The sequence below is a fragment of the Phaseolus vulgaris genome, chromosome 6, assembly GCF_051622355.1.
Source record: "Phaseolus vulgaris cultivar YP4 chromosome 6, ASM5162235v1, whole genome shotgun sequence".
NCBI lineage: Eukaryota > Viridiplantae > Streptophyta > Magnoliopsida > Fabales > Fabaceae > Phaseolus > Phaseolus vulgaris.
The window spans coordinates 21,957,591-21,978,674 of record NC_143503.1 but is presented as its reverse complement, the minus strand read 5'-3'; the positions used below and the strand labels follow the sequence as shown (position 1 = coordinate 21,978,674).

Below are 21,084 nucleotides of genomic sequence, written 5' to 3'. Positions count from 1 at the left end.
AATTTAGCATGACTTCATATGCACAAATCGTCTTAATTTGACACGACTCTGCCATGTCATAATTTTTTTTTTTAATTTTATTGTTTATATATTGGATAGTAAGTTATGTGATGTTAAAAATTCATTTGATACATAATTTTCTAAGAGTGTTAGTTTTAAGGAACAAAATATTGGATAATCGTATATGGATCATGTTTGAATTGAATGAATAAATACATAGATAAAGAAAATGGATGTTCTAAGAGTGTTATGAATGAATAGATAAAGAAAATGAGGAAATTAATAATCAAACTTGAATTGAATTTTATTATTAAGCTTGTATGTGCGGACAATTGCTTCTATTCTGACCTTTCGTTCTACAATATAAACATTTTTTTGGCTTATTTGAAATTGAATCATCCATTTCGTTACAAATGCGTTGAGTGCTAGGTCTTCTTGATTGATGTCGACACATGATGGGGTCAGGTAAGAAATTTGGTCCCGTGTAAGTAGACCAATAATCCTAATTTCGAACTGGATTAAATTGGACCTCATAAACCTTTAAAATATTGTGCAAATTGTATATTGGGTCACAAATGTCGTTACCTGTAAATGACAAAATGAACAAACAACAATTACATGTGAACAAGGCAGACGTAAACCTTGAAATTCCCCACAATCACACCATCATTCATTTAATTTAACTGTGTATGTCATTGGGTAGCGTCGATGTTCGATAGTCAGCATATCTTCTACGTCAAAGACTGAATTTTATCGGTCATATCTTTGCACATGACACATAGCAGATTGTGCTTCATTCTTTCATAGCAAATTAATTTTTAACATTACATAACTTACTACCCAATATAAACAATAAAATAAAAATAAAAATAAAAATTATGATGTGGTAGAAGTCGTGCCAAGTTGGCACGACTTCAATATGACATGGCAGAAGTAGTGTCAAGTTGGCACGACTTCAGTATGACATGACAGTCGTGTCTAATTGGGACGATTTGTACATATGAAGTCGTGCCGAATTGACACAACTTACCTAAATTTGTAATTTTTTTTAAACGGACTCCATTTTGGTAAAAAAAAATAAAATAACCCATGATGGTCAAAACCCCTAATTATTTAGATTTGTATAGTAGAATATGTTACTGATGTGAGAAATAAGAGCTATTTATGTCGGATACGCCACCAACCATGTGTGTGTTCATAAAATAATAAACAAAAACCTTTCTATACAACACCATAAATATGTGTAGTATGGATGCTTTTTACATTTACTTTGACTACGACTACAACCTCTTTTTTTATGTGTTGCTTTTTTTTTAAAGGGTAATAATATTTTCAATCCTACTTTTCTGTATAATCTTATTACAATTCTCATACTATTATTTTAATATTTTTTATACTATTACAATAAAGAAGCAGTTACAACTGAAATTGAATGCGCCAAATACGCTTTAGAATATTCGGGTAATATCTCAACGTGATAAAAATCAGTAAACACGCCTCCGTGATAAGGGGAAACCATCACACATACATAAGTCAACCTATAAATAAGACTTCTGAATGGAGAAAAATGTACGTTTTTCATATATCACTAGAATACCAGAAACCTTGACACTGACTTGAGCGTCAGAGTGTAATCGCAGTTACCCCCGACCGACGGAGCACTTACAACGAGAGGAGAAGACAAATGAATTAGAAGATAACCGACACGTCAGCGAATTGTGTACCCAGCGGACCAGTATTACCTGGGCCCCATCAACCACACAGGTACAATATATTTATATCTAAATCAATCACGTTGTATACAACTCTCATGTTATCAAATATCATTTCTACTAGTTGATTTATTTTTTCCACCAATTATAATTTCAATAAAATTTCACACCCAGACAATGATACCATATATACTTTTGATTGCAAAAGTGTATTTTTTTTAATTGTTTAAAAATAATAAACATTAAAAAAATCATTAAATAAAAATTATTTTTAAAGAATAAAATGATTAATTATAATATTGACTACATTAGAAACTATTTTATAAACTAAAAAAATTATATTAGTATTTAAAATAGTTTTTATTATTAATAAAAAATTATAAAGTAATTTTTAAATTGGTATCTAACCATTAATTAATAAGGTTTTAGCTACTAACTACTTTATATTATAAATTAGTCTTTTAGAAACTAATTTAAAATCTAAAGTATTAGTAGCTAAAACTTTGGTAGCTAATTTATATACCAATTTATAAATTATTTTATTTTTTTATTAATAATAGAAACCATTTTAGATAGTAATAATTTTTTAGTCTCTAAAGTAGCATCTAATTTAGTCAATATAGTAACTAATTATTTTTTATGTTGTTATTTAATGATTTTCTTATAGTGAAAATAAAAAAATAAAATAAAACATTTAACACATAAACATTATATGATAGTCTCTAACCATATATACACCGGGTATGTTTACATATCTACACAGAAAAATTGCTATAAAATCATGTTCCTCCTTCCACATCAATCAAACCTAATATATGCCTTTGAGTATGAGAAAATAGAAGACTACAAAATTGCACCTGGTTCCCTTGACAAGCTTGCCCGGGCTATGTGTTGGATAAAATCAGCTTCCAACAAAGTTTTCCACTCAAATATGTCCCTCTTCCACCTTACTTTCCATCGCCATGCTGCATCTTCTCACTCCCCAACCTCATTCACCTTTTGACCCTGGTTTAAAGATAATGAGAACAACCTAGGGTAAAGAGTTTTGAGATTGTCGTTACCAATCCACACATCCTCCCAAAATTTTGCCTTTTCACCACCTCCTAATCTCCAAAGTAGCTGTTGTTGGAACCACAACTTGTTCCTTCTCCCTCTGTACATACTTTCTGTAGGTCTCTCCACCACCATGTCTGAAATTTCACTGGAGTTTGTGGACAATCAAAATTCATCCCATACTTTGAGACCAGAAGGTCCTTCCACTTCCCTTTCTCTTCCGACACACAAAACGCCATCTCCATTTGGCCAGGAGAGAATAATTGATCTTCCGAATATCTCTGATCCCCAAACCACCCTCCTCTTTTGATTTACATACATCTTCCCAACTAACCCATGAGATCGGCCTCATGTTACAAAGCTTTAAATTTAACAGTACATCTTATTTCACAAGTGTTGTTCTGGATATTATTTTATGATTTACACAAAATTGTTGTATGAATTGAGTGTTATGTTGTGAAAAAGTAATCAATCTATTGCATTATTTCTCTAATAGTAAGTGCTATAATTCATCATATGTTGCATTGTGTGACAAGTATTATGACAAAAGTGTTTATTTAATAATAGGAAGTAAGCATACAATGTTTTCCAAAATCATGCATACATGCATAATAAGGCTAAGGCAGCTACACCAAGATATGATTTTTAAATTTTCATTCTTTATTACTACCTCATGCATATTGTATATGACAGATACCTTACATATCGTTTATTTCTGCAGTTACCAAATGAATTAAACATAATCACATCAAAATAAAATTTCATTCAGAGAGCTCATTTTGTTATGAAGAGTATTCAAATAAGGTATATTTAGTTAATGTATTTTATTATTTTTTTATTTAATAAATCTTATTTAATTTTTTTTCTAACATTACAAGTCTTCATGAAAATATGATATTCAAAAGAGAGACTCTACCATCATCCTAGATGAATTTGATCTATTCTTAGATTGTTTAGTAATAATTAATCTAATTTTGATTTATAATTATGATAGAGCTCATACTCAATGTCAAATTGAATGTACTATATCAACATTATTTTTCTTTACTTTTTTAATATTATAAATTAAGTATATAACTTTACATATATGATCCTGTGATTAATTATTGTTATAAAAAATAAATAACTTCATAGTTCATGTAAAATTTTTTATATTGTGTTTTTAATATACCAATTGTATTTATTTTTAATTTATATTATTCTTAATTAATTTAATTTTAACTTATAAATTATTGTAAAACTAATATTATAATTTAATATATTATATGTGAAAAAAACAAATTTAATGTAATATATGTAAATATCATATTTTAAAAATATTCCCGTGCTTTGCACGGTCAAGATACTAGTTACCGAAGAGTCAATAAATTTTTGTCTGTTGCGGCAATGACAAATTGATTGAACCACTCGTTTACTTTCGAATATAATATATATTTTTGTGGATCGTGTTTTATATTTTACTCTATTCCACATCATAAATTATTTGCATGTAATTGTCATTCCAGACAAAACTTTTATCTGTGAATACTACGAAAATTGAAAAATAAATCCTCGCCTATGTTTTGTTTCTTCGTAGTAGAGTGGGTGAGAAGGAATAATAAAATAAATTTTAAAAATATTGTACATAAAAATATTTTGAATAATTTAATTTAAAATATTTTCTAATTTTTGCATCTGAAACTTTATCGGAGGGGAGATTTTTATATATATATTTTTAATTCTAAAGAGTGAGTTAGGAAGAAAAAAAGAATAATGAAATAAAATTTTAAAATAGGTAAAAAAGATGTTGTGAAAATTTAATTAAAAAGAAAGAAAATAAATTTTAAATAATTTGTGGAAGGAAAAAATTATTAAATTATGTAAGGTTGAATATAATTTGGTTAAACTTTTAACAATATTAAACTTTTGTGGATGTTTATTGTTATTGGTAAATGAAATTTTTTGATCTGATTTTTGAAAAACGTAGTTGAAAATGTTAACTAAAATTATAGGTATGGATGGTCATTTATAATTTTAAAATAGAAAAAATAAAAATTCAAAACTGCATGCAAAATTAGGCCCTCCGGGATCCAAATTCCAAGAAAATTTTCATGTCAGAAATGAAAAAATATGTGAAAACTAGACTTCCCAATTACCAAATTCTCACTTCTAAATAGTAAACTATTCTATGTTGGAAAATATAATGTGGTTGAGCTGGAGAGTTTTTTTCAATTTCTGTATTATTCAGAAAAAAAAGTCCAAAGTCTTGAACATGGACATGTTGATTAAAAAAATGTATGGAAGAATGTTCCTCCCATCTATATAATATTATTCATCATTTCCATAAAACTTCAGAAACTGATAATATTGATTGAAGATGGAGGGTGAAATTGAAAAGTTCATCAGAGTATGGATTTCAGCAATCTTAGGTCTCTGTTATTGCTATTACATAGCTGCAAGAATACCCAAAGGCTTCTTCAGACTTCTCTCCCTCATTCCAATTCTTTACATCTTAATCACTTTTCCCTTCAAAATCTCTTCACCTAACCTAGTTGGCTACACTTCTTTCTTCCTTGTTTGGCTTGCCACTTTCAAACTCATCCTTTTCTCCTTTAACCAAGGCCCTCTTGCCCTATCTCCCCCAAACATTCTTCACTTCATCTCCATAGCTTCCCTCCCCATCACTCCCAAACAACACCCACCAACCAAACAAAACACCACCACCAACAAACCCAAATGGCTTTTGCCTCTAAAAGCACTTATTTTTGCAATCATAGCAGCTATTTATCACAACAATCAACACTTGCACCCTTATTTTATGCTGCTACTCTACTGTTGCCACTTGTACCTTGGCTTAGAGATTGCGTTCTTCATTGTTGCAACACCAGTTCGAATCATTTTTAACGTTGAGATAGAATCACAGTTCGACGAACCCTACCTTTCCACCTCGCTTCAAGAGTTTTGGGGTCATAGATGGAACCTTATCGTTTCTCGTATTCTACGTCCCTCAATATACGACCCTGTACGACGTATATCTACTTCTTTCATGGATCCTTCGTATGCCATGTTAGTAGCCATGTTTGCCACATTCTTTGTGTCGGGACTTATGCATGAGTTAATTTATTATTACGTTATACGTGTGCCTCCAACATGGGAAGTAACATGTTTTTTTGTGCTTCACGGCGTGTGCACGGTGGCAGAGGTGGCAACAAAGAAAATGGTTCTCCGTCGGCGGTGGCGATTGCACCGTCTCATGTCAGGACTACTTGTGATGGGCTTCTTGATTGTGAGTGCGAATTGGTTGTTTTTTCCCCAGCTGTTGAGAAATGAGATGGATAAGAAGTGTAGTAAAGAGTATGTTATTATGATCAATTTCTTTAAGTCTAGATTACCATTGCATGTGTTTAAATCTTCACACTGAAAATGGTTATTTAGATTTGTATAGTAGAATATAGATGTTACTGATGTGAGAAATAAGAACTATTTATGTTGGATACGCCACCAACGATGTCTGTGTTCATAAAATAATAAATAAAAACCTTTCTATACAACACCATAATAAATAGATGTAGTATATATGCTTTTCACATTACTTTGACTACGACTACAACCTCTTTTCTTTTTTATGTGTTGCTTTTCTAACTAGTTGATTTATTTTGTCCACCAATTATAATTGCAATAAAATTTCACACCAAAACAATGACACCATATATACTTTTGAGCTAAATCAATTGCAAAAGTGTATTTTTTTAATTGGTTAAAAATAATAAACACTAAAAAAATCATTAAATAAAAAAATTAATGTTAAAGATGAAAATAATTAATTATAATGTTAACTATATTTTTTATTAACGAAAAAATTGTTAGTATTTAAAATAGTTTTTATTATTAATAAAAAATTATAAAATAATTTTTAAATTGGTATCTAACATTAATTAATAAGGTTTTAGCTACTAACTACTTTATACCTTAATTAGTATTTATTAGTCTTTTCGAAACTAATTTAAAATCTAAAATATTAGTAGCTAAAACTTTGGTAGTTAATTTATATACCAATTTAGAAATTATTTTATAATTTTTTATTAATAATAGAAACCATTTTAGATAGCAATAATTTGTTAGTCTCTAAAATAGTATCTAATTTAGTCCATATAGCACTACAAGAAATAAAGTAATTAGCGTGGGCTTGAGACACACAAATAGCTAAAAACCTACACAAAATCATTGTTAGCGTAGGTCTAGCATCTCCAAAAAACTAGAAACTAATACCTTGGATGCAAACATTTTTGTGTAGACCCCAATAGCTCACGCAATTTAAGTAGGCTAAACCTACTCAATATAGACAGTTTTTGAGTAGGTTAAACCTACACAATGTGGACGCCACATCATATTGGCCGCCACAAAGTTAACACTATTATTTTTTAATTTTAAGCTAGTGTAGGTTTAACCTACACTTCTTGGACGCTAAATTAAAATTATGAATGAGTTTGCTGACACTATAAGAAAATAATTTAAAATGTTAGTGTGGGTTAGGCCCACACAACATGTAAAATAAAAGAAAATGTTAGTGTGAGTGTGAAATAAAATAAAAAAATACAGGATAGATATTTTGAATATATATATATATGTGAATGTAAATAGAAATGAATTTAAATCTATTTCTCTAAATTAATACCAAATTAAATTTAAATCAAATTTCAATGAATCCAAATCCAATTTCATTGTAAAAAAAAATTCATTGTAATAATTCATTGTAGAACTTATCCTTTAGTTTATTTCAATTCTATCCATAGCTTGCATCTCTGAATTTTTTTTTATTCGGTCAAGCTGATTAGTAATGTGTTATTGTGTTGAAATTCTAATTCTAATTATGTATAGAATCGTTGACTCAAGTTTACGAGAAACTAATTCGTGATTTAAACAAGGATGAGATTCAGCTCTTATTTAGCTTTATGTTTCTTGTGCCTGAATCTTCCAATGCATATATATATATATATATATATATATAACTTTTACCAAATTGATATCCACAAATCACAAAAACTTGGAAAGTGTAGACCACACTAGAATTATAAAATGTAATGGATAACAGGTGCATGATTTACAAGTGCCAAGGGTGAAAGAAAATGATAAGTAACCAAGGTCACAATAATAATGTGACTAAGATTTGAGATCCACTACAACCCAAAGATGCCCCAATGATACAGCTCCACCATGTACATTAACTTTTTCCTGCATTTAAAATGAAGTACATCAATTATCTATTATTAAGGCATTGTTATATGAGGAATCAAAATGCTGAAGCAGCCAGATGTAGTTGCAAGGGCAGAAGCAGTTGTAAATAATTCTGGTGCCTGCAAAAACACTTATTCATTAACTTTAAATATGTGGATATTAATCAAGACCAAAGCAAGTTAACACTAACTTGTTACAACACCTTAGTTGCCCCATATCCTTTTATCTTTGCGATTACGTGTAGTCCAAGCTCACGTGCCTTTTCTCCACTTACTAGAACTAATGCAACAACATCATCACTGGCAAAATCAACCAGTCCATTATCAATAGAAGACTAAGCAGAACCTTATGATTACCTTATGATTACGGTACCCTATATTGCATGACACGACACAAATATCAATTTTTTAGCAAATGAAAGAAGGGGCAAGAACAACCCCCTTAGCATTTAGGTATCAAGGAACACAAGGGAAGGGAAGAACCTTATGCTACTTAGCATTTAGGTATCAAGGAACACAAGGGAAGGGAAGAACCTTATGCTAGAAGCATTGCCAGTAGTCACAGAACCCCAACCTGTTTAAAGCTAGGTCGAAGCTTCCTTAATTTTGCAGCATCAAATTGACAACACAAACACAAATATTAAGAAAATGTAGGAATTTCAACTAAAATACAAATGAGCACGCAAATTTCATGTAAGATTTCAGTTAGGAACTTGTAAAATGACAAAAGATATTTGAATGTGTTAAAGTTTTGTATTCAACATGAAAAGAACCATGGCAATAAGGGAATTTTAAATGCAGTGGTTGGCACTAAAACGAATTAACAAACACTCCCTGCCTCTAACTAAACAACAAAAGAAATTCAAAAGCTCGTGTATACAGATTCAATCTTAACATTGAAACCGATCTTAGCCAAGTAATGCTTCACCAATTCATCAGGTATCTAAACAAAGAAGGACAGTGATTAAATTGGGCAAAATGGGAAATTGGAAGAACAGAGATAAAAGAAAGTTACCGTGGGAGTGTAATCCATTAAGGAAGCGATAAAATCAGAGAGAGCAGCGGCATTGCCTCTTCCTTCACTCGATTGTGGGTTCTGATTCGTCCTTCTTTCTTTCCGATCAATCGCTACTCAATAAAGCTTCAGAATTCACTCAAAAGAGTCTGCGGACTCTCCGTCGCATCCGTCGCATCTTGATGTATCTCGCCCACGAAGACGGTGGTTCCGAGCTTCTACGACCAAACCGGAGCACGACGTCGTCACGGTCCACTACGAAGCTCCGACATTCTCCAAACTCATGCAATTGATTCGCAATATTCTCATGAAAGTTGCGACTTGGTATTCATATATGGAATTGTTGCAAAGCAAAAACAGAGAGAAAAGAAGAAATAGGATTAGGATTAGGGTTAGGGTTCGGTGGTGGATGAGGAAAGTAAATTGAATTTTTGCTTTCAGAGAAGTGGCGGTCTGAATCTTATATGAACTGCGATAATAACTGACTAAGCCATGCCATAAGGGTCATTCTCCAAACGGAACAGGGTCAAGCCTTTCGATTTTTGAGTAGATTGGGTGACAGATCGGTCATAGGAGTACTCCGGGATATAAACCGCCATAGGTTGCCCGTTTTCATTTCATGGAAAAGGCTGAAGGTCCTATTAGGTCGTGCGTGGAAAGCTGAATATAAAAAGGGTCGAGCTGATGAGTGCCTTTTTAGCCTTTACTAAATGAAATTAAGCGGTGGACCAAGTAAATTAAAAAATAATTTAAATTTTAATAAAATATTTTTTTTCAGATAACTTTTAAAATTCTAAAAATTATTTAGAGGTGGCCTAACCTACAATGTAATTATTATTTTTTTTCGTTTCCTTAACTGACACAAATAAATTAATATTATTAAATTATTTTTTATAATTATTTGTGTAAATTTTGTGTGTGTTTGACCGACACTATCTTTTTCATTTTTTTTTCTTGTTCATTTTGTGTAGGCTTAACCTACAGAAATAACATCTATTTGTTGACTCACGCTTTTCATGGCAGCTAAAGCTTATTATTCTTGTAGTGTAGTGACTAATTATTTTTTGTATTGTTATTTGATGATTTTCTTGTAGTGAAAATAAAATAAAACATTTAAAATATGCTTAACTTTCGTCATACTTTCATGTTTCTCCTTCCACATCAATCAAACCCAATATATGCATTTGAGTATGAGAAAACAGAAGACTACAAAATTGTACCTAGTTCAAAGTGAAAATTGTGTTGTTTGTTCTCCTTAACTATTATGGTTTTCTTGAATAATATTAGCAATGCTACAATGTATTGTAAATCAAAACATGAATAAACATAAATTGAACACATACAATAATGTGTTCACATATAGATCTTATCATATCATGATTCTCACACAATCATACAATCAAGAAGGAATAAGCACTTACCTTGATCCATGAGTGATCCTAATTGAGCAGTTACTTTATCTCCTTTATCCCAATCTATCTCTTGCAATTCCGTTCTTATCACACACTTTCGTGATGGTTAATAGTGAGAGAACTATTATTTGCAGAGACAAAACCCTATAGCCTTTAGTACCCAATCTCCATCAGATGTAGGTTTTCATTAGGTATATCATCAGATATATATTTCTCACATTAACCAATGGGCCTTTAATTCTATTATTAAATCATATTTGGGCCCAAAGCTCAAACTCTAAGTCATGTGAGTCACTTTATAGAAATTAATATACATAATTTCTTACATGTATGATTGTCATATCCCTGATTTATCTTCATCCCACGATTTACCATGAATACTACATGTACCTACCCACCTCTAGGTCGGACATGAACATTAGCCCGAGATGGTTATCTAGTCGAGTCTTCATTTGTCATAAAACGTCATCAAGAAGAAAACGGCCTAATCAATGAGCAATGATGAGCGGCTATTAGTTACATGACTAACCCAAAGGACTCATAACAGTCCACTCAGAAGATAACAAATGATCAACCTATAAATATTCACTCTCCAGGAAGTAAAATCTTATCTTATCTCATACTCTTAACTCACTTACTGTTAAAAATTCACTATTGTTGTGCTCTTACTGACTTAAGCATCGGAGAGTCATTTTCAGGTGAACCTCCCCTTCACATTGGAGAGAAGCTAAGAGCTCGTTACCTGAGGAACATCCGATTCACATCGAGTTGCACTTCCAAGCTCATTTTCGGTAGCATTTGGCGTCCACCGTGGGACCAGGTAAAACTTTTCCTAAAACCATTACGAACATTTGGACGTACACTCTCGACATGAGTACTCAACAGGACACGCGAATCAACAACTAGCGACCCTCCTCCTAGTTTAGGATATAAGCGAGGAGAACCTATAAACTTTGGTAGCAAAACCATTGGTTGCTAATTATACACCAATTTAGAAACCATTTAACAATAATAGAAACTAATTTAGAAACCAAAATTTTTTTAGTCTCTAAAATGGTATCTAATTTAGTCACCATAGCAACTAATTATTTTTGGTCTCTAAAAAATGGTTTCTATTTCAAGATTTTGTTGTAGTGTATGAGGGACACAATGGACCAAATGCAGGAGGAAATGGAATAGGATTTGGCATCCCTGAAGAAACAACATAGGGTGGAGCTGCTGGCACTGCAAAAACAAATGGCTCGTAGGGACATTAGCACTACTCGGGGCGACCTGCAGTTCTCGGGCCATACTGCGGAGTCCCAACATGACTCCCCGAGGAACTCCACTGACTAGGAGAAATCGGTATCCCTGAGTCCCACTAAAAGGTCGTCCTAGAGGATGATCCCAATGAGTATCGCTCAAGGTACGTCGAAACATGAAAGTCGGGGGTATGAGCACCAACCCTTTAAGGCACTCCCCAACCCATTTATCAATCACACGGCGAAGGCAAACTTGAGAGGTTTCCACACTTTCACCGACGAGGTGATGAGAGCTCAACTGCCCCATAGATGGACCTGGCACAACCTGGATAAATATTTGAAAACCTCGAATTCTGAAGTCCATGTTAAGGCCTATATGACACAAACTCAGTTGTTCTTATAGAACATGAACTTTTCTGAACGTGCACTGCAATCTCTAATAATAATAATAATAATAATAATAATAATAATAATAATAATAATAATAATAATAATAATAATAATAATAATAATAATAATAATAATAATAATAATAATAATAATAATAATAATAAAGCCTACAATTATATATTATTGAATCAAAATAATCCATACTCAATAAAATGATTTGTGAATTTACTTGTTAAAATAATATTATTCAATACCTATTAAGTATCACTCCGTTAAAAAAAAATATATATTTAGATATTATAGTAATGTTCATTTTGTAACGACTCTAAAATTTTAAATTCTCTTTTTATAGTATATAAAGGGTTTAAGGATTTATGCATTAAACAAGTAATAAATAAATATATACAAGGAAAAACAATAATTTCAACGCAAAATCCATTAGTATCTATCTATCTAATATATATATATATATATATATATATATATATATATATATATTCAAAAAAGAGAATGAAGTATACATCATATCATAAATTTAAAGATTTTAATATAATATAAATAGCAAATTCTTTCTCCAATAGTTTAAGATTTTAATAACCTAAAAAAGATATCCTAATATCCCAAACAAGAAAAAGCATGGATATACAATAAAAGAAACAAAATAACTTTGATTCAAAATTTTTGTATATATTATAATTGACCAACGCAACGTTTCAGCCAAAGAGGGGTTTTGGTTAGGTTTACGTTCCAAATCGGAAATCGCAAAGAAGAGAAAGCGCAGTCAAATTCTTCCTTCACATTCAGTTTTGGTTTTCTTTTCGTTGTCGGAGATGGCTCGAAACGAGGAGAAGGCGCAGTCGATGCTGAACCGCTTCATCACGATGAAGGCGGAGGAGAAGAAGAAGCCGAAGGAGCGCCGTCCGTTCCTCGCCTCGGAATGCCGCGACCAGTCGGAGGCCGACAAGTGGCGCCAGCAGATAATGCGCGAGATCGGGCGGAAGGTGGCGGAGATTCAGAACGAGGGTCTGGGTGAGCACCGGCTGCGCGACCTCAACGACGAGATCAACAAGCTGATTCGGGAGAAGTCTCACTGGGAGCGCCGCATCGTCGAGCTCGGCGGGCACAATCATGCCAAGTACTCGGCCAAGATGACGGACCTCGACGGCAACATCGTCGACGTCCCCAACCCGGGCGGCCGTGGCCCCGGCTACCGCTACTTCGGCGCGGCGAAGAAGCTTCCCGGCGTCAAGGAGCTTTTCGAGAAGCCCCCAGAGCTCCGCAAGCGGCGCACGCGGTATGACATTTATAAGCGGATTGATGCGAGTTATTATGGCTACCGTGATGAAGAGGATGGTGTGCTGGAGCGACTGGAGGGCCCAGCAGAGGAGGCGATGCGGCGGGAGGCGGCAGAGGAGTGGAGGAGATTAGATGAGGTGCGGAGGGAGGCGAGGAAGGGAGTGAAAAGTGGGGAGGTGGCAGAGGTGTCGGCGGTGGCGAGAGAGATGCTGAGGGAGGAGGAAGAGGAGGTGGTGGAGGAGGAGAGGGAGAGGGAGAGAGAGAAAGAGGAGAAGAGGGAGAGGAGGGAGTTTATTGTGCACGTGCCGCTGCCCGATGAGAAGGAGATTGAGAGGAGGGTGCTGGAGAAGAAGAAGATGGAGCTGTTGAGTAAGTATGTGAGTGAGGGGCTTATGGAGGAGCAGACTGAGGCCAAGGACATGCTCAATATTCAACGTTAGCAAATGCTGTTAAACTTTTCTAGCTGTAGGTCTCTACCCAGAAATTGCAGACAAATGCGGCCAATGATGGTGGTGAGTTCAACATTGTGCTTGTAAACTGATTTTCATGTGTCCTATTCAATTAGTAGATAAGTATGATGAAAAGGTGCATTAAGCTTGCAGGCTAAGCTTTATTTTCAATATAAGTGACTGTTGGTGTATCATGAAACGAGTTTAGGCTCAGTTCTCAGTAAAAATCTAACTTTTTGTAATTTTAGCTACTGCTTGTAAGTTGTATTGAATGCAATTAAGTGTTTTTCCATTTCTTGCTGACACTGTCAGAGATGGCCAACGAATAATTTTCTTGGTTTTATATTTTAGCTGTATAAATCAGAAGTAATAATGAAAAACAGTATACGAAAGAATTTTGTTTTTTCTGCGGTTGTGATTAGGTCATTGTTGAGTAATTTGACAGAATCATGTTATAACCTGTTTATCACTACAGGTTTACATGAAATTTACTAGTAAAAATAGGAAAGAGTTTGTTTAATTTTATATTAGCAGCTTGTAGCATACCTTACTGATATAAGATGATTTCTTGAGTGTGTGAATCTACTGATATGAGATTATTGTATGCATCCTCTCATTTTAAAACATTATAAAAGAATATGTGAACTAATAATGAGTGTGTCATACTTAAAGAGACAAAAGTATCAGCAATGTCTTATGAAAGAGATGCGAAATAAACAGGCTCAAATCATTATTAATATATTATATCAAGAATATGTTGCTATAGAGTTCTGCTGCAGATCATAGGTAAAACCTTTGCTTTCTAACTCAAATCAATTCAGCTCCATGTACTGCATTTGGTTGACAAGTGCATGACACAGGCTCAGGATGCAATATTTGAAACCATGAATATGCAAAAAAGCCATGCCATTGTTACAATGTGTATCACCCCTGTATCTAAAAGTGTCCATAAGACTACTAGAAAGCTACAATGAAGCCAAAAGAAAGGTGCTTACGCTATATACCTTAACCTTATCTTAATGATGCCAAAAAAATGCAATATGCCCTTAATGAGATGTAGGAATTTTGCCCTTGTTGCGTACACTTGTTTTCTTGGACATGGGGTGTGCAACTGCAGATCCTTTCTTGGTTAACCCTTCAACGATAAAAGAAAAAGCCCCAAAAGTGAGGCAGTTCTGCAGAAGTGATTGGGCTGTACCTAAAGAATCGTAAGCATGAGTCATATAGTAACAAAACAAATAATAGTGTAGCAATAATACATACGTGCACACACACTGAGACTATTACAAAAATAAAGTGATTTTGTTTGGCACTCAATATATTAAGAGTAATAGTACATATTATAAGCACGTAAAAGATCACTGTTCATGATATTTTTTTACTAATCTTATAAGTTATATCTAACATGATTTCTAATAGGTTAACAATTTAAAAACACTTCGTATTGATAGAAACTAAACTCTGTCAATAAACCTTACAACTTTTCCCCAGTCACCAATTGAAGACAAAATCGTCTCACTGTTCAACATGAAGGATCATGTTTATTCAGAGAGATCAACAATGAAAGACAAATTAAAATTCACATTTGAGGAAATGGTTCGTTTGTGTTTGGATTACAGTTTAAAACTTATCTGACATACAAACATACTTTTCAATGTAAAAGAAAAACGAGAAGAGGTATTTTGTCTTTTTGAGATAAATGCAATAAAATAGGCAGAGGTTAGTCTGAGCTTTTATCCTTAATTTCACTTGGTGCAGGGACCAATCAAGTTAATAAAGTTTTCAAGTAAAGGTTGACAATTCATCAATTATTAGAAGGAAGGATACCAGGAAAACTTGTAGCAAGACCAGCACAACATCCAGCTAGCCCAGCGTTAATGGCTGCATATGTGAAAGTAATCGCATTATCAGTGGAGAACATTGTACTGCCAAGGATTTGACGTAAGCAATTACTGTATTTGGCAGAACTAAAAGTTTGTTTCATTTCACCACATTATTAGACCTCTTTGGTGAAGGAACATATTTTTGTTGGTGTTTTTTGAAACACTTTCACATCGCGTTTGAATACTATCATATCATAATTCCTTTTTTCTATGTTTTTTTAATGTCATTTTAACAAACATCTTTCCTCCATTAGCTAGTTTATCAATTTTCAACTAACTTCTAACTTACTCATTTAGAATTTTGCTGAAATGTTTAAATATTTTATACCATCATCCTTTCCTCGAACTCTTCCCAAGATGCAGACAACCAAACTATCAACTCCAGATAAAATTGCAAATGTCTATGAAGAGATGACAAAAAAAACCCGTTCAAAATAAGTATTAAGTTCATCCAGTAAAAAGCCAGGCAGAAAATTAACAACATTTATGTGTGATATACCTTAGCATTAGACCCTGCTTCTATAAAGGATCCTTTAAAGCCTTTCTTCTTGATCAATCCAGCACCTGAAACAGACCCATTGAAAGCATCCTTGAGCATGAATACAAATACTGACCAACTATTTAACTACAAGAATCTAAATCTCTTCATCATAACCCTCTGCCAGCATTTCAAAGACAATCTATATATATGAAATAACCTATGATTGAATTAAGCAGAAAATTTAGTTCAGAAGTTCATTTCTCTAGCTACTTTGGAAAATATTATATAGATTCACAAGTTTAAAATGTTACACACTAGCAGAAAAAGTTTGAAGTTGAAACTATCTACGAAAGGATCCCTCCGTTCCTTTTCCTCTTTTAGTTTTGTGATACGGAAACGATGAAAATTAAACGAGGCAAGGTTTTACTTGTACAAAACCAGCTGAACAAATAACGAAGTTGCACCTTCCACCTTTGGGTATACAGAAAATATGTTAAAAGAAAAATAAACACAAATATGACACTCATGGATAAGTACTAGTGAGAACATTATATAGTTGCAGAGGCCACAAAATAAACCACTAAATGACCGTATTTATTTCAGAATTTGCACAACAAAGATCAATTTCATGGTTTAATATTCTGGTACTTACTGGTCTAACAACCCTCCTTCGTTAATCTCTTCCAATTTATAATCTTCATCATCTAGGTCTCGAGTGATGGAAAAAGGTCCTTTCTAATTACTGCCTTCTGAATCAAAGTGTATTCTTCTGTAAGAACTCATCTATAGTCCTAAAAGTTAATATATAGGAAGTTTCCCGAATTGTTGATTGCAGAGTGCAATCCACAATATACTCGTTAACTCTTCTCCCAAGTCCTTTGTTCTTTTTCAATTCACCTTTCACTTGTCCATTAGATTGTGAATGTTCAACGAGACGTATATCCCAAGTTGCTTTAAAAAATCATTGTTCTTTTTGTCAATAATTGTGGTCTTACTTACTAAACTTTAGTGTAAATTTTTATTGCATGAATTATCAAAGTAAAGCACCAAGAACAGAAAAAACACTAAAAGCTCTTAGCTAACCGTTTCGGAAAAAGTTAAGATACCCAACAAGAGAATGATGAAGAAAAATAGAATAAAAGAATGGGTAAGGTAACAGCACAAGAAGGAAACATGTTGTAAATTTAAGAAAGGACATGAAGGTCCAAGTTGGAGAGAGGACCGTAGCCAAAAAGGGAGCCAGCGAAGGCACCACAAGCAAAGTTTCCGGCGGAGAGAAGAAGGCAAACGGTGGGAGACGGATTCGGAGCAGAGTTGACATCACTTACTGAATTAACTGTTGCATTCGATGCCATCACTTCTTGACTTTTCACCATTGAATGACCCTGCTCTTCACTTCAATTTATTCAACACTAACATCACCTAATTCACCAATGAATGAACTAATCAATACTGTTATTCTCTATTATAAGTTTACTGAGACCCTTCTTTCCCAGAAAATTAAAACTCTTTAGGAACACAAGGACGAGGTCCTTCTCTCACCAGGGACGTAATGTAATTCTCATTGTTATTAACGATAATCAGTTTTTTAACGTATGAAAACAAAATTCTATATAGAAACCAACGAAATGGACCTTTCCCCCGTTTTTAAGAAAAGTCTTCCCTAAAGCATTCAATAAACCATTCAGATATAAAACTTATGATTTCTGCTTTTAGACATAGATCAGTAAAACGTGGTCTCTTGACCTCTAACACGGAAATGCTGTCCTTTTTTTTACTGCTTATGCTATAAAGTGAAAAAACCGAGCTCAAAGTTCATGCGAATAATTTAAATGTCACGATTGCCTTCTCCCGTGTGGTGTGACTGCTAACACTCTTGCCTTGACCAGAAGATCTCTATGGTAAGATTCCAGTAAGTAAAGAGAAGAAAACTTCAAACCAATTGATTTAATAAATATGCAATTTGTGTGCATGAGTGGCTTATGTCTAGTGTCATAGCTTTGCTATCACTGTAAACTGCTAATTGATTTTATTTTGTTTAGGGACTTCTGCAATCAACCTAATATTCTTTCAGAAACAAAATGTTGCCCAGCTGTTGTAAGCATTACGTAAGGCATCTTGAGCTAAATACTAACAAGGAATGCTAAAATTATTAAATTACTATCGGTTATCAGTATTTCAATTAACATTTCAGTCATCTGGTAAGCGACCAGCGCGATTTGTATAGTACATGAGAAGTGCCAAACATGACACAAGAAATTTTTGAATCTTAGACAAAACATACTTTCCCTTTCATCAACTTATTTTTCACCAGAATACATATTTGATACCATTATCCACGGATATCTAAAATGAATAACAGAATGAGTGATATTCGTAACACGACTAATATCAGGTAGCAATAGAAATGCCATTATCCGACAAGAAATACATACACTTCAGTTCCACTCAGAAAAATATACTGAATAACTCATGATAACCAAAACCAAATTCTATGCAGCAGCCAATTTGTGATCCATGTTCTCTAACTTACAAGGAGCTACATCTGTTGCGAGACTTATTCGCCCTCACTCAATATAGGTACAATGAGTGGCTTCATCTGTGCCACATATACAATCGCCCACCTAAAAGAACAGAGAAAAAACCAACATTGAGCCTATGGCAAAGACATGATTTGTTATTTATAAGCTATAATTACAACTGAACCAAACACAAGCGGAAAATAGCTCACTGAAAGATCAATCAAGATAGGATTCAATAATATAAGTAGACAAAAACTTGGGAATGAACTATCAACAAAGAAAGTTATAACCGAATTCCCAAAAAAATAAACAAAACAATCCCTTTTGAACAAACAGTTACTCATGTTCATCATATTTTATCACAAGCTCATTGTAAATAATGAAAATAAATATTTATAACAGAAATGCAAATAAATAAGTACATAAAATATTTATAATTTCCTCTAGTAAAATTACACATCTAAGATGTGCATATACAAGAATGAGAATGAATAGGTATACTATAGAAAGAGAGAAACTTCGCTTGAGACATTCTGAGTTACTATTATCACATTTGTGGCATGGCAGGCTCCTTTTTTTACTAATAAAACTAATGTCCTTTTATAATAGAATAAAGGCATCAAGGCTTATATATGTTCAGGTACAAACACTTAAAATTATCCTACCATCACAGAATTCAGTTACACTGCTTCAATTACTATTCTTCATAGGAGTGCGGCTATTCAGCTCAGGTATTTAGAAAATAAAGATAAAAACTCACACGCAGCACGCCAGTATCATGGTCTAATCAATAAATGACAGCCTGTGAGTGGAGTTATCTACGTGAAGAAAAAGGCATATATTTTTTTTATTCTAATGTAATAAATAAATTCCTTGTCAGGGGAAATAAAAGATATAGGTGCAAAAATTCTCTCTAATACCTATTTTTAACTTAATGAAAAATAAAGGAAGAATGCCCATCAAACAACACTTACATCATCCAGCAGCAAATTGTTGCAGTAATTACCAAAGTTAGGTGAAATCTGCAACAGAATAAGAAGAGATTAGACATGCGTCAATAAGAACAATTCACACATATACAGAGAATGCATGTGTCTGTATAAATTCTTCAGAGCCCACTCAAGTGACTAAATAAATTTGAATATTTATAAAACACAAAAGTTTGCAATACATAGTTGATAATCATATCAATTTGTTAACTACTAAGTGTGTTTGTTCTCACGAGAACAACAGAACGTGAAAGGGATTGATGTTCTATGGAGCTTCTAACAGAAAAATAAACACACAAATAAGAACCGACCGATAACAGTAAAGGTGTGCAACAAGAATCAAGCACACTGCCATAACCAAGGAAGCAACCACACGCCAGAAGGAGAAAACATACACTCTCGCTTTCTTTACATGCAAACAAACTCCAGAGAAACAATTAACATCCAGGAATATATTTCTTTCCCAAAATACTGGCTAACTCATCCTTCTGAAGTGAATCAGTAATGTCTCACTATAAATACAACAACGACGACAACAACAAAGCCTTATCCCTGCCTGACTACAAATAACTTAATTTTGAGCAAGACAACCTTAATCTAAGTTCATCCCCCTAAATCACAGCAAATCTTTAAAGTAGCAGAAGGATTCACAACAGAAAACGACAAAACACATTCTCCAAACAATCCACAAATTCATCGGATCAAAATCCAACTAACTAATGATGAGATAATCCACTCACACAACCAAATCACGAAATCCAATTCAGAAATACGTCGTACTATACAGTCCAATTGAGTGAAGAGCCTCCTAATTCTTCGAACGCAAAAGACTCTCGAGATTGCTAGGATACCGCAATGAATCCATTGAGAACTTAAAACATAACGGAGAGAGAAAGGGAAAAGAAGCGTACAGATTGGTAGAAGGTCCTCTGTTGCAGCAGATTCTGGTGCAGAGGCTCGCGATGATTCCGATCACTATGAAGATCAGCGTCGTCACCAGGAAACCCATGTCGAGTCGTTCCCTTCCAGATCCCGATCAGAGAAAACGAAATTCCTAGCGCGAATTGAAAAAGAGAGTGAAATAAAATGCGAATTAATTGATGGATTGATTTTGGAGCGGAGGTGAATTGAACCCTATTATTTGGGGGCGTTTGGATGCCGAGAAAATGGTGGAAAATGAGAGAAAGTGAAAATAGGAAAAGAGAAAAAACGTTTGAATAATGATAGTTTGTTATGTTACCTCTGAACTCTGATGCAGAGATCTCACGGTGCTCTTTTCGATCACCTTCGCATATAGTGTGTGATTGGTCATCTATTTTCTGCTTCACAATCAATTGGGCTTCAGCCTACGTAGGCCCCAAACTCGGCCTACTATAGAAGACTCTTTCTTTCTACACCTCCATACCTTCTTGTGCCACCCCATACTAA

The 21,084-nt window shown here is 33.7% G+C and overlaps 4 protein-coding genes and 1 long non-coding RNA gene across 11 annotated transcripts; 2 read left to right on the top strand and 3 right to left on the bottom strand.

The window, feature by feature from the left end:
* Window positions 1-5,121: 5,121 nt before the first annotated feature.
* Window positions 5,122-6,165, top strand: LOC137833065 (putative long-chain-alcohol O-fatty-acyltransferase 3). Its single transcript, XM_068641448.2, has one exon. It carries the CDS (start codon window positions 5,122-5,124, stop codon window positions 6,163-6,165), a length of 1,044 nt encoding a protein of 347 aa, XP_068497549.1.
* Window positions 6,166-7,699: 1,534 nt separating this feature from the next.
* Window positions 7,700-9,651, bottom strand: LOC137831280 (uncharacterized). Of its 5 annotated transcripts, XR_011084392.2 has the most exons (4): window positions 8,994-9,651; window positions 8,513-8,577; window positions 8,182-8,278; window positions 7,779-8,098 (listed from the first exon to the last, which is right to left on the bottom strand). It is a non-coding gene; the product is annotated as an uncharacterized LOC137831280 (long non-coding RNA). The 5 variants fall into 5 exon arrangements; XR_011084394.2 differs by lacking the exon at window positions 8,513-8,577 and having other exon boundaries at window positions 7,700-8,098; window positions 8,170-8,278; XR_016521632.1 differs by having other exon boundaries at window positions 8,170-8,278; window positions 8,513-9,651.
* Window positions 9,652-12,744: 3,093 nt separating this feature from the next.
* LOC137831277 (uncharacterized) lies at window positions 12,745-15,871 on the top strand. Its single transcript, XM_090303043.1, has 2 exons — window positions 12,745-13,844; window positions 15,540-15,871. The coding sequence occupies exon 1, from the start codon at window positions 12,867-12,869 to the stop codon at window positions 13,770-13,772; it is 906 nt and encodes a 301-aa protein (XP_090159169.1). The 5' UTR covers window positions 12,745-12,866; the 3' UTR covers window positions 13,773-13,844; window positions 15,540-15,871.
* LOC137831278 (mitochondrial import inner membrane translocase subunit TIM22-3) lies at window positions 14,689-17,611 on the bottom strand. Of its 2 annotated transcripts, XM_068638888.2 has the most exons (5): window positions 17,368-17,611; window positions 16,164-16,228; window positions 15,993-16,065; window positions 15,609-15,662; window positions 14,689-14,979 (listed from the first exon to the last, which is right to left on the bottom strand). In XM_068638888.2, exons 1-5 carry the CDS (start codon window positions 17,519-17,521, stop codon window positions 14,828-14,830), a joined length of 498 nt encoding a protein of 165 aa, XP_068494989.1. In that variant the 5' UTR covers window positions 17,522-17,611; the 3' UTR covers window positions 14,689-14,827. The 2 variants fall into 2 exon arrangements, 1 of the variants encoding a protein (XP_068494989.1); XR_016521323.1 differs by lacking the exons at window positions 14,689-14,979; window positions 15,609-15,662; window positions 17,368-17,611 and adding an exon at window positions 16,461-16,594.
* A 793-nt stretch (window positions 17,612-18,404) lies between these two features.
* Window positions 18,405-20,963, bottom strand: LOC137831279 (ATPase, V0 complex, subunit E). 2 transcript variants are annotated; one of them, XM_068638891.2, is made up of 4 exons: window positions 20,897-20,963; window positions 20,568-20,710; window positions 19,642-19,689; window positions 18,405-18,769 (listed from the first exon to the last, which is right to left on the bottom strand). In XM_068638891.2, the coding sequence occupies exons 2-4, from the start codon at window positions 20,663-20,665 to the stop codon at window positions 18,703-18,705; spliced, it is 213 nt and encodes a 70-aa protein (XP_068494992.1). In that variant the 5' UTR covers window positions 20,666-20,710; window positions 20,897-20,963; the 3' UTR covers window positions 18,405-18,702. The 2 variants fall into 2 exon arrangements, with proteins under 2 accessions (XP_068494992.1, XP_068494991.1); XM_068638890.2 differs by lacking the exon at window positions 20,897-20,963 and having other exon boundaries at window positions 20,568-20,804.
* Window positions 20,964-21,084: the final 121 nt, after the last annotated feature.

Excerpts from the sequence above, each read along its gene's own strand:
- LOC137833065 (XM_068641448.2), top strand. The coding sequence starts at position 5,122 with ATGGAGGGTGAAATTGAAAAGTTCATCAGAGTATGGATTTCAGCAATC.
- LOC137831277 (XM_090303043.1), top strand. The coding sequence starts at position 12,867 with ATGGCTCGAAACGAGGAGAAGGCGCAGTCGATGCTGAACCGCTTCATC.
- LOC137831278 (XM_068638888.2), bottom strand. The coding sequence starts at position 17,521 with ATGGTGAAAAGTCAAGAAGTGATGGCATCGAATGCAACAGTTAATTCA. Across the intron at positions 16,066-16,163 it reads AAGCAGGGTCTAATGCTAAG|ACATTTGCAATTTTATCTGG; the intron begins GTATATCACACA and ends ATCTCTTCATAG. Across the intron at positions 15,663-15,992 it reads AGTTCGAGGAAAGGATGATG|CCATTAACGCTGGGCTAGCT; the intron begins GTATAAAATATT and ends TCACATATGCAG.
- LOC137831279 (XM_068638891.2), bottom strand. The coding sequence starts at position 20,665 with ATGGGTTTCCTGGTGACGACGCTGATCTTCATAGTGATCGGAATCATC. Across the intron at positions 19,690-20,567 it reads AGAGGACCTTCTACCAATCT|ATTTCACCTAACTTTGGTAA; the intron begins GTACGCTTCTTT and ends ATTCTGTTGCAG. Across the intron at positions 18,770-19,641 it reads ACAATTTGCTGCTGGATGAT|GTGGGCGATTGTATATGTGG; the intron begins GTAAGTGTTGTT and ends CTGTTCTTTTAG.